This window comes from Macaca fascicularis, chromosome 1 (genome assembly GCF_037993035.2).
Source record: "Macaca fascicularis isolate 582-1 chromosome 1, T2T-MFA8v1.1".
NCBI lineage: Eukaryota > Metazoa > Chordata > Mammalia > Primates > Cercopithecidae > Macaca > Macaca fascicularis.
In genome coordinates this window covers 157,471,466-157,484,580 of record NC_088375.1, presented here as the reverse complement: position 1 = coordinate 157,484,580, position 13,115 = coordinate 157,471,466, and the positions used below count along the sequence as shown (strand labels likewise).

At 36.1% G+C, this 13,115-nt stretch overlaps 1 protein-coding gene across 4 annotated transcripts in view; it reads right to left on the bottom strand.

Moving 5' to 3' along the window:
* The window catches only part of PIGK (phosphatidylinositol glycan anchor biosynthesis class K), a 114,298-nt gene that overhangs the window by 53,924 nt on the left and 47,259 nt on the right, over nucleotides 1–13,115 (bottom strand). For all 4 annotated transcript variants that reach the window (XM_074003494.1, XM_074003486.1, XM_005542982.4 and 1 more), the window contains 3 exons: nucleotides 10,957–11,074; nucleotides 10,650–10,760; nucleotides 3,827–3,999 (listed from right to left, as the gene is read on the bottom strand). In XM_074003494.1, the coding sequence (XP_073859595.1) occupies nucleotides 3,827–3,999; nucleotides 10,650–10,760; nucleotides 10,957–11,074 (402 nt within the window). The remainder of the gene's footprint in view (nucleotides 1–3,826; nucleotides 4,000–10,649; nucleotides 10,761–10,956; nucleotides 11,075–13,115) is intronic.

Sequence of the window (13,115 nt, the reverse complement as noted above, 5' to 3'; positions counted from 1 at the left end):
TGGTTTTTTGAAAAGATAAAATTGACAAACCAGTAGTTAGACTAAGAAAAAAGATTAAGAGCCCAAATAAATAAAATCAGAGATAAAAAAGAAAACATTTCAACTGATACCACAGAAATACAAAATCTCATTTGACAATATTGTGAACAAGCACATGACAAAAAAATTGGAAAATCTAGAAGAAACATATGAAATCCTGGACACACACAACCTACCATCATTGAATCAGAAAGAAATAGAAAATCTAATCAGACCAATAATGAGTAACAAGATCAAAGCAGTAGTAAAGAATCTCCCATCAAAGAAAAGCTCAGGACCTGATGGATTTACTACTGAATTCTGCCAAACATTTAAAGAACTAATACCAAGTCTACTCAAACTATTTCAAAAAATTGAAGGAGGGAATACTTCCAAACTCATCTATGAGGCTAGCATTACCCTGATAACAAAACCAGACAAGAACACAACACACACACATAAAAAATCTAAAGGCCAGTGTCTCTGATGAACATACATGCAGAAATCCTCCACAAAATACTAGCAAACTGAATTCCACAGCACATTAAAAAAAAAAGACCATTCCATCATGATCAAGTGGGATTCATCCCAGATATGCAATAAGGGTTCAATACATGCAAATCAATAAACAAGATACATGATCAACAGAATCAAGGACAAAATCCACATGATAATTTCAATAGATGCTGAAAAAGCATTCAACAAAATTCAGCATCCCTTCATGATAAAAACTCTCAACAAACTGGATTAGAAGGAACATAAATCAACATGATAAAGGCCATACATAACAAACCCACAGCTAATATCATACTTAATGGGGAACAACTGAAAGACTTTCCACTAAGATCTAGAACAAGGTAAGAATGTGCACTCTCATCACTTCTATCCAACATAGTACTGGAAGTCCGAGCCAGAGCAATTAGGCAAAAGAGAGAAATGAAGGGTGTCCAAATTGGAAAGGAAGAAGTCAAATTATCTTTGTGTGTAGACAACATGATCTTACACTTTAAAAAACCTAAAGAGTCCACCAAAAAATTCTTAGAACTGATAAACAAATTCAGTAAAGTTTCAGGATATAAAACCAACATACAGAAATCAGTCACATTTTTATCCAACAGTTATCAATCTGAAAAAGCCATCAAGAAAGCAATCTCACTTACAATACCTACCAAAGAAAAAAATAATCTAGGAATAAATTTTACCGAAGTGAAACATCTCTACAGGAAAAACTACACAAAGCTGATGAAATAAATTGAAGAAGACACAAAAAATGGAAAGACATCCCATGCTCATGGACTGTATAAAATAACATTGTTGAAATGGCCATACTACCCAAAGAAGTATATTTGTTGATCTATACATATGCAATCTCTATCAAAATTCCAATGGCACTTTTCATATAAATAGAAAAATCAACCCTAAAATTTCTATGGAACCACAAGAGACCCAGAATAGCAAAAGCAACCCTGAGCAAGAAGAACAAAGCTGGAAGCATCACACTATTTGATTTCAAATTATACTACATAGCTACAGTAATCAAAACAGCAAGGTACAGGGATTAAAAACAGACACACAGACCAATGGGACAAATAGAAAACTCAGAAATAAATCCAAGCACTTACAGCCAACTCATTTCCAACAAAGGTGCCAAGAATATACACTGGGAAAGGACACTCTTTAATAATCGTGCTGGGAAGAAGAATGAAACTAGATACCCATCTTTCACCATATCCCAAAATCAAATCAAAATGGACTAAAGACTTAAATCTAAGACCTGAAACTGTGAAACTACTAAAAGGAAACACTGGGGAAACATTCCAGGACATTATTCTGGGCAGAAATGTTTTAGGTAAAACCTCAAAAGTCATAGGCAACAAAAGCAAAAATAGATAAATGAAATTACATCACGCTAAAAAGCTTCTGCATAGCAAAGGAAACAATCTTCAAAGTGAAGAGACAACGTACAGAATGAGAGAAAATATTTGCAATTCATCTGACAAGCAATTAATAACCAGAATATATAAGGAATTTGAAGCAACTCAATAGCAAAAAATAATAATAATCATCTAATTATAAAATTGGCAAATGATCTGAATAGACATTTCACAAAAGAAGACAACAGGTATATGAAAAAATGCTCAAAATCACTAATCACCAAAGAAATGCAAATCAAAACTACGAGATATCATCTCACCTCACTTAGCTTATAAACAAGACCAAAAAATAACAAATGCTGGCAAGGATGTGGAGAAAGGGGACACTCATACACTGTTGGTGGGAATGCAAAATAGTACAGTCATTATAGAAAACAGTAGAGGTTGCTCAAAAAATTAAAAATAAAACTACCGTATGATCCAGCAATCCCACATCTAGCTACATATTCAGAAGAAAGGATCAGTATACTGAAGAGTTATCTGCACTCCCATGTCTATTGCAGCAGTATTCACAATAGTCAAGATATGGAATCAAGATGTGTCCATCAACAGATGAATGGAAAAGGAAAATGTATAAAATAACACAATAAAATATTATTCAGCTATAAAAAAGAGTGAAATCTTGTTACTTGTAACAACATGGATGGAGCTGAAAGTTATTGTTAAGTGAAATATGCCAGGCACAGAAAGACAAACATCACATATTCTCATTCACATGTGGGAGCAAAACGAGTGGATGTCAAGGAGGTAGAGGGTAGACCAGAGGCTGGGTAGGGAAAGTGTTTGGGAGGAGAATGAAGAGAAGGTGGTTAAGGAGCATAAAAACACAGTTAGATAGAAGATACAAGTTATAGTATTTGATAGTATAGTAGGGAAATTATTGTTAACTATTTATTGCATATTTCAAAATATCTAGAAAAAAATACTAATGTACCCAACACAAAGAAAAGACAAATGTCTGAGGTGATGGATATCCCAGTTACCCTGATTTAATCATTAAACACTGTACACATGTATCAAAATATCACATGTACCCCCAAAATATGTACAAATATTATATATCAATAAAAAAGAAACTATTGTAACTAGAATCAAAGAAAAGCATCTTGTGCCAGTGTTTGAATTTATTCCTACAACATTCATAAGCTCAATTACAAATCTTCAAAATTTTCAAAATTGTTATAATTGTATATATTGCCCTTTTTCAATCCAAAAAGTTCCCTGTAGTGTGACTTTCTAATAGATAGCAACAGATAATCACAAATAACAAAGTTTCATGGTTAACAACATATGCCATTATATATTTCAAGAAACTAGCTATTGGCTGACTCATTATTTATTTCTAATAAAGTATTTTACCTTTAAAAATGATTAAAGAGAAAATAAAACAAATAATAAGTATTTCTAAAATTCACATATCCAAAGTGAACCAACGTCTCTCAACTTCCTCTCTCTTACAAATGTCCATACTCACTCACATACAATTCACTCCCCAAGGCAGTACCTGGTTTACACTTCTCATTCCTTTCCCTAATGTTACCAGGAGGCCTAACAGAAAATTATGGCTCTCGGATAGCCAGTTATGGGAAAAGTTTTAGGCCTTTGTGGCAAGTCTCAAATTGAACTACTAGCAAGATTGTATTTTGGAGTTCCAACATAATCCTAATGATGATCTTAGTTTCCACTAATATTGACAGTTTTTGCCTATAAATCTGAAAAGCATACAGCCTACATAAAGTGAAGACTGGGTGAGCATAAATATGTAATTTTACTTACAAACACCAACTTTTGCCTCTTAATACAACGTTTCAAAAAAATGTACAAATTGTGAGACTAGTCTTCTATTCAAATAATGGTTTAAGATGAATGAATACCTGCTTTCCATGATTTCCGAACCCTGTTGCAAATTAATAGTCTCTGTTGTAATTTCCACTTTCCGTACACTTCCAAAGAAATCAGTTATCAGTACATTTTTAGGATCCCTCTGAAAAAGATCAGTGCGATGTCCGGGAGTAGACACACACAGACTTTTGGGACACACCTGAAACTGAAAAAATATATAATAATAAATTCATGCATCACACATATACAATGTTTATTAAATCCAATGACATAATACACTAAACTATAGTGTATTTTTAAAACTCTCCCAACCTAAAGAAGCTATGCATTCCAAAGAGCTTAAAGATTAAAGTTTCATTCCTATCATAATGCTTGGAATTTTAAGAAAACTATGCAGACATTAGGACAGTAATAAAAAAGTAGCTGGCCACTGTGGGAAAAGGCATACTCACTTTCTTGAATTATATGCTTCAAAGTGTATTGTGAACCCTTAACTCTAAGATCTCACACTCAACATGATGAAAACAGAATTGCTCTTTTTCTTTTTCTGTATCCGTCACAGTGGGATGCTCTACTGGAGTGGTTTTCAAACGTTTTGTAATCACGCCCTTTGATTCAAACTTTAAATTCAAATAAAGTAGTACATGGAGGCCCAATATGTAAAAAACATTTAAGTGGAGTTGCTCTGGATTTCAGAAAACTGAAGCACAGCCTCTCTACTGCATACCCTCTTGCTCTCTATTGTACTCCTATGTAGCATTTTATATATCAAAGCACTTTCTTAGTTTATCTATGAAAATAAGCCCAAGCCACCTCCACAAATACTCCAGTGCTCAGTCTGAAAAACCACAACTTCACTGCAAAACAGACATCACAGTAATTTTTCTGTTAATCTTATCACTGATACTCCATGTCAGTGAATTACCAAGGACAGACATATATTCATTCACTCAGCAAAGCATAAAAAGTGTATATTACATAGAATTCAGACTTACTTTCCACAGAGGATATGAAGATTGCTAAGACATGATCCTGTCCTCAAGGATTTCAGACTAATTAGAGATGAATAAACATAACAAGGTAGAAAAAAATGGAAAGTCTCACTTCAGAAAAGGATAAACTTCTTACAGTTTGAGGATGGGAAAAAAACAGACAGTGAAATTCAAGTCTTTTTTTTTTTTTTTTTTTTTTTTTTGAAGGAAAACGAGGACTTGCTGGTGGGAAATAAGAGCATTCCTAATAAAAGCAGTTGCAGAGATGTGCAAAGCAAATGATTTAGTTTGGCTGAAACACAAGATATATGAGGAAAAATATTATAGGCCTGACAGGAAAGGTCCAGGCACACAGCACCTATCCACCTGTGAAGATAAGACTGTCTGCACTGGCAATCACCAATATAAAGGCAGCAAGGTAGAGAAGGGTAAAGCAGCTACAATTTATAAAACACAGTGTTCCAAGCACTGTGCTAAGCAGTTTGCGGATATTCTCATTTAAGCCTACCAATAACTCTGAGGTATACAAAAGTTGTATCTCCACTTCAAACTAAGGCTCAAAGAGATTAAATAATTTACCTAATACCACACTGCCAGCAATCCTTGTCGTCCCTATTCAGGAAAGCAGTACAAGGAAACACAAAGAAGAACTCAGGATACAAATTAAAAAGGAAAAAAAAGTAAAATGCCAAACAGGAATAACAGATAGAAGACTGGAGGAAAAAAATGACAGATAAAATAAGCAGAGATAAAACTGAAGTCCCAAGAATTCTGAAGATCTCTTGGGTATTCCTGTATGAGCAACTTGATGGGCTTTCTTAGGTACCAGCAAAAGAAAACATTTAAGAGTATAGTCAAATGGGCAGGGAAACACTGAATAATATTATCTTATTCTTTGCTGCCAAAATAAACATACTTCCCCTTATTATGAAGTCACTTCTTTCTTTAAGAATTTTTATCACATCAATCTGATTTCCTTAGCTCAAGTAACACAATGACCCACAGGTCTCATATTACTCAGTTTAATTTTCAATAATCTTCTTCAATTACGGAATGTCCACACTCTAGCCAGGCCATTATCAAAGGTAAGAATCATCTATTATTCCAACTTCTGTGTATCTGCACATATTCTATTTCCTTAGAGTACGCTATACTTTTCTTCCTTCAAACCATACTTCCTTCAAGCCATTATCAAAGACAAGGATCATCTATTATTCCAACTTCCTCGTGTCTGCGGGTATTTTATTTCCCTAGAGTAGGCTATACTTCCCTTCCTTCAAACCTATACTTACCTTTTCCAAGAAAAAGTTATTACTAATCTCACTATATTTAAAGGAACCATACAAATGTGCATTGTTGTCATGTCCTTTCATTCATTTAGTAGATATTCAAATGAGCATCTACAAATAAACCAGGTACTGTAATTAAGTTCTGTGGAGTGTAAGATGAATATAATATGGTCCTTACACCTCGTTATTGAAGAAGCTCAAAGCCTTGAGGAAACATCACAAATATAAACAATTATAGTGCAATACTAAAAGTATAATAAAGGTACACGGCAAGACTTGTATGTTCACAAAGGAAAAAAAATTACCTGGAGGATCCAGACATTTCACATAACAAGTAATACTTTATAAATGTGCTCTTCAACTGTTACCAATGACACTATAAACTTTAAAGGGGCTAACACCAGGTCTTCAAATTTTGCTACTGCTAAAGCAACTAACATGGTACTGTGAATACAACTGATACTCAACAAACATTACTATATACATATACTCTAATAGAAAATAGGTATTATTACACAGTTGAGCTAGAGATAGGTTAAGTCACTGCCCTAGTAAACTGCCAGAAAATGAATCATTCTTATTGAATAAGATTACAATAGTCATCATCAAATTTTCAAAATAAAGGTGGTAGGGTAAGATGAGATATTAGTGAGGAATGTTTATTAAAAACTAAATAGCAATTACGAGCAATAAAAAAATTAGTTTCCTTAATCTTTCCTGCATAATCAACAGAAGTATTTTTTAAACAATCATTAGATATTCAATGTGCAAGGCACATATAAACTTTTGAGACAGCATGTCATGCCTTACACAAAATATACAATGTACAATCCAAAAATGAGAACAAACTTTTAAATTGAATTGGAACTTAAGTGACTGTAATTTTTTTACAGTTAAAGTAGCATTATCACAAGTTTTAATATTCAAATTCATATCAATATTTAATAAGCATCAAAATATATAATCTTCAAAATGAAGTTAGAAAGTAGTTGATATGGTTTGGCTGTGTCCCCACCCAAATCTCATCTTGAATTGCAGCTCCCATAATTCCTACATGTTATGGGACGGACTTGGTGGGAGGTAAGTGAATCATGGGGACAAATCTTTCCCATGCTGTTCTCGTGACTGAGTAAGTCTCACGAGATCTGATGGTTTTATAATGGACAGTTCCCCTGCACAAGCTCTCTTGTCTGCCACCATGTAAGACATGCCCTTACACGTCTTTTGCCTTCCACAAGGATTGTGAAGCCTGCCCAGCCATGTGGAACTATAAGTCCATTAAACCTCTTTTTTTGTTGTTGTTGTTTTGTTTGTTCATATTGAGACAGAGTCTCACTCTGTCACCCAAGCTGGAATGCAGTGGCGCAATTTCAGCTCACTGCAACCTCTGCCTCCCAGGTTGAAGTGATGCTTCTGCCTCAGCCTCCTGAGCAGCTGGGATTACAGGCATGTGCCACTATGCCCAGCTAAGTTTTGTATTTTTAGTAGAGACAGGCTTTCACCATGTTGGCCAGGCTGGTCTTGAACTCCTGACCTCAAGTAATCCGCCCACCTCGGCCTCCCAAAGTGCTGGGATTATAGGCGTGAGCCACTGAGCCCAGCCTAAATCTCTCTCTCTTTTTTTTTTTATAATAATTACCCAGTCTCAGGTATTTCTTCATAGCAGTATGAAAATGGACAAATACAGTAAATTGGTACCAGCAGAGTGGGTTACTGCTATGAAGATACCTGAAAATGTGGAAGCAACTTTGGTACTGGGTAACAGGCAGATGTTGGAACAGTATGGAGGGCTCAGAAGAAAACAGGAAGATGTGAAAAAGTTTGGAGCTTCTTAAGAGACTTGTTGAATGGTTTTAACCAAAAAGCCCAGGCTGAGGTGGTCTCAGATGGAGATGAGGAACTACTGGGAATTGGAGCAAAGGTGATTCTTGCTATGCTTTAGCAAAGAGACTGGCAGCATTTTGCCCCTGCCCTAGAGATCTGTGGAACTTTGAAATTGAGGGAGATGATTTAGGGTATCTGGTGGAAGAAATTTCTAAGCAGCAAAGTGTTCAAGAGGCGACTTGGGTGCTATTAAAATCATTCAAGTTTATGTATTCATGAAGATATGGTTTGGAATTGGATCTTATATTTAAAAGGGAAGCAGACCATAAAAGTTCAGAAAATGTGTATCTTGACAATGCAACAAAAAATAAAAACCCATTTTCTGAGGAGAAATTCAAGCCCCCTGCAGAAATTTGCGTCAGTAACGAGGAGCCAAATGTTAATTGCCAAGACAATGGGGAAAATGTCTCCAGGGCATGTCAGAGACCTTCACAGCAGCCCCTCCCATCACAAGCCCTGAGGCCTAGAAGGATAAAATGATTGTGTGGACTGGGCCCAGGACCCCCTGCACTGTGCAGTATAGGGACTTGATGTCCCATGTCCCAGCCACTCCAGCTGTGGCTAAAATGGGCCAAAGTACATCTTGGCCCATAGCTTCAGAGGTTGTAAGCTCCAAACCTTGGCAGCTTACACATGGTGTTAAGCCTGAAGGTGCACAGAAGTCAAGAACTGAGGTTTAAGAACCTCCACCTAGATTTCAAAGGATGTATGGAAATGCCTGGATGTCCAGGCAGAAGTTTGCTGCAGGGTCAGGGCCCCCATGGGGGGCAGTGCAGAAGGAAAACGTGGGGTTAGAGTCCCCACACAGAGTCCCCAGTGGGGTGCTGCCTAGTGGAGTTGTGAGAAGAAGGCCACCGTCCTCCAGATCCCAGAATGTAGCAACACCAGCCCGTAAAAGCAAACAGGAGGAAGGCCATACCCTGCAAAGCCACAAGGGCAAAGCTGCCCAAGGCCATGGGAGCCCACCTCTTGCATATGTGACCTGGATATGAGACATGGAGTCAAAGGAGATCATTTTGGAACTTTAAGGTTTAATGACTGCCCTATTGGATTTCTGACTTGCACGGGGCCTATAGTGCCTTCATTTTGGCCAAATTCTCCCAAGTAGAACAGGTGTATTTAACCAATGCCTGTACCCCCATTGTATATAGGAAGTAGCTAACTTGCTTTTGATTTTGCAGGCTCATAGGCAGAAGGGACTTGTCTTGTCTCAGATGAGACTTTGGACTGTGGACTTGGAGATAATGATGAAATGAGTTAAGACTTTAGGGGACTATCGGGAAGGCATGATTGGTTTTGAAACATGAGAATATGTTTCAGCTTTGGGAGGGGCCAGAGGCAGAATAAGATAATTTGGCTCTGTCCTCACTCAAATCTCATCTTGAATTGTAGCTCCCATAATTCCCATGTGGCATGGGAGGGACCCGGTGGGAGGTAATTTAATCATGCAGGGCAGTTACCGTCATGCTATTCTCATGATAGTGAGTGAGTTCTCATGAGATCTGATGGTTTTATAAAGTGCATTTCCCCTGCACATGCTTTCTTGCCTGCCATCATGTAAGATGTGCCTTTGCTCCTCCTTCACCTTCTGCCATGATTATGAAGCCTCCCAGCCATGTGGAACTGTGAGTCCATTAACCCTCTTTTTCTTTAGAAATTACCCAGGCCCGGGTATTTCTTCATAGCAGTATGAAAATGGACTCATATAGTAGTTCTATCAAATTTCACAGCCTATAGCAGTGGGCTTCAGAATCTTTCAGTAAAACCCCCTTAATAAATGAGAACTTACTTAAAAGATTTGTATGTGATTAAAGAGATCAATGCAAAGTTGCTTGGCTGAAGTGCTAGAGGACAGAGCCCTGTCTACTCAGTTTCCCCTTCATTCTAAGTCCCATGAAAGCAGGAACTAAGGAAAGAGGCATCTGCCTCTTTCATTAGGAACAGCCTGTGCTTGGCACTTAGCAAACAAGAAATGTTTGTGAAAGAATAAACAAACTATAAATTAATGGAGAAAAGAATGAAAGTCATTGACACATAGTAAATTATCCAGTCTAGAATTGTTGTTTCAAGCTTTTCATATGCCTACTTTCAACAGCAACTTCAAAGTAGATTTAATTAAAAGAATCAGCACAAAAAAACTCAAGAAAAAAAACCTAAATTAAGTTCAACAAGCCTTGTCAAATGACTATACTATAAATTGTAGGGCCCACAAAAATATGTAAGAAAAGGTCTCTCTTTTCCAGGAGCTTCCCATTCAGTGAGAAAGACTTACATTCAATTAGTAAGGTCAATAAAAGACTGTGGTAAATGTTACTAAGGAGAATTAAAGGTCTATGGAGGCTCTGAAGATAAAACAAGAAATTCCCAGAGGGAAGAATTCGGGGAGATTTCCTGAAGGAGATACAATCTGAGGTGGCCCCTGAAGAATACGTAGAATTTCAAAAGGTGAATCTAAAAAAAGTACGTTTCTGGTAAGGAAAAGAAAATGAGTAAAGGAAAACATCAGGCTTCTTGTAGTAGACAGACAGAGAAATGCTAATATACAGGTAAAAGGTAGCTATCAAACAGTTTTAAAAGCTATAATTCAACACAAAAAACAGTATCCTCTAGGAGTACAGGGAATAATACACTTCTTTTCACATTAAGGTTAGCATACCTATATGCTATAATCAAATCAAGTGAATACTTACAAGGTCATTCATATTAGTTTGGCTAGCTGGGTTAATTTCTTCCAAAAATTCCAAGACATAAAATGTGTATCTGTCCATAAGATGGACTCCAATTGCAGGATCAGGTTGATGCTATGAAAAGGTGAAAAAAAGTATTTTTAACAGTGTCATTATAACAAAATGTTTTAAATGTAACCAAAATTTCCTTCTAATGTATTAGTCTAAGAAAGAAGAGATACATTCATAAAGCATTTAAAGCATTTAATTGGTTTCAGAAATAGGTGCACATTCCAAAGACACAGTTTACAAATGAGGAAAATGCACATACCGAGAGTGAATCTTCTCCCACTTGGCTACTAGCTAGAGCCATTATGTTAGGAGAATAAAATCGCTCATACATGGATGCTCCTTGGCAAGTATCAATAATAAACAGTAGCTCATTGTAGCTGAAAGAAAAGTGATAACATCTTTGACAAGGATCATGCTGTAAATCATAGACTAATATTTCTACAATACTTTCATAAGACGTTTAAATCATATGTTAGTCATTTCATTAGCTAAAAGTGTTCAGCAAAAATCCCAACAGAAATTTGACCTTAGAAAACTTAAAGGTATAAATTTGTCCAAGGAAACCACAGCGAGTATTGCTTGTGCCCAAGGTGGCTCTCCCAGCTCTTTTCCCTCTCCCTTGTCTATGCCATATAATTCAGAATCTAAATGAATATTCCATTCAACAAGCACTTATTTGGCATCCATGCTGTCCTAGAAATTGAGCTAGGTTCAGAAAAAGAAGTATGAATTAGTAACTATACTAAAAGAGCATAAACTCTAAGTGAAAGACAAACACATAACTAAATTGGAATGTGATGAGTACTACAAATATATATTGAGTGCCTACAATGTGCCTGATATTATGCTGGAGATACAACAGTCCCTGCCCTCTTACAGCCTACAGTCTAACAAAATCAAACTGTTGAATGAACACTGAGGAAGGACTAAGGAGAACTGCAAAGAAAAGCAGATCAGAGAAAGGTGATGCCCAATATGGGCAATAAAGGGTGTTATTTTGTATTTCAGAGAAAAGAAGATAACATTCCAGCAGAGGGAAAAGCACACCATGTAAAAAAGTATAAGTGCTTGCGAATAGATCTATGTACCTAGGATTTAAAGTAAATTTGGGAGAATGGAGCGAAATTGGTTTCAAAAAGCTAGAGTAGGAACAATTTGTAAAGGATACCATATGAAGTCTGAATCTTATCCTGAAGAGTGGAGAAACCATGAAAGGTTTTTGTTTTTGTTGTTGTTTTAATGAAAGAATAATATAATAAGGTATCTATTGCACAATAAGTTGCCTAGCTGGCAAAAGTTAAAGTAGAGAGGAGACATGTTTTCTGGGAAGTTTTTTCTCAGACACTGGGTCTAGATAAACAGCTAACAAGGAACCTAGAAAACAAAGCATTGAATCTTGAACTACAATATCATCCAAGAAAGTGATAGGAGGCACAATTAACATGACACATTTGTTCTGTGGCAAAATATGTGGAGGCTCCTATGCATTAGAAACATCCAAAGTTAGGAGAGGTTGTGGAGTAAATAAGAGAGCAAGCTCTAGGACTGAACCATTTGGGCATGAATCCTAGCTGTGTCAAGTTTGGCAAGTTACTACTAGCTGTGTAAAGTTCGGCAAGTTATTGAATCTTTCTGTGCCTAAGTTCACTCACTTGTAAAAAGGGAATAGTAATAGTATCTAGCCCATAGAGTTGTAAAATTAAATGAGACAACAGATGTAAAATACAGTATGCAGCACCCAGTATGCATTCTCTAACTGTAAGCTATGAATAGGACATAATCAGTGCCCAGTAAAAGCTTCCTCTTCAACACTTCAACACATTGCTTATGCTTTTAACACTACAGTATTTATTTTGTAGCATCATTGTGTACATATTTCTCTTTTCCATTAGATTGTAAACACTTTGAAGGCATCATATTCCACTTTCTGCCACAGGAATAGAAGATAGCCTGTAAGTATTTATTGAAAGTAATCAAGTTAAAAGTTCTTTCACTTACAGTCATATGTATGACAGCTTCCAACTAAAGAGATGCTTAGCAAGGGTTACTAACAATCATCCTTAATGTGAGTTAAGTTACAAATTTTATGCTAACCATAATTTCAGTAATTTTTTTCCATAGAAGAAATATGGCTATCACATTAGAGGCCAAAGAATGAGCTAGAAAGAACAGGTACAAGTTGAAACATACACAATGTTCATAATCTCCATAATAATAGGTAACTTGGTTGGAGGGGCACTTACTTCCTCTAAAAAAGATGCTGAATAAGAAGAGATGGAATCTTAAAAGGTTAACTATTTCATGTTACAGAATAACTCTGTTTTTCTTTTAAAAACAACCCAGTTCAATGGAAATAACAAATGTAAATTTAAAAGAGTCAAAGAAATTGTCAAATTAAGTTAAAAATCTTATAAAATA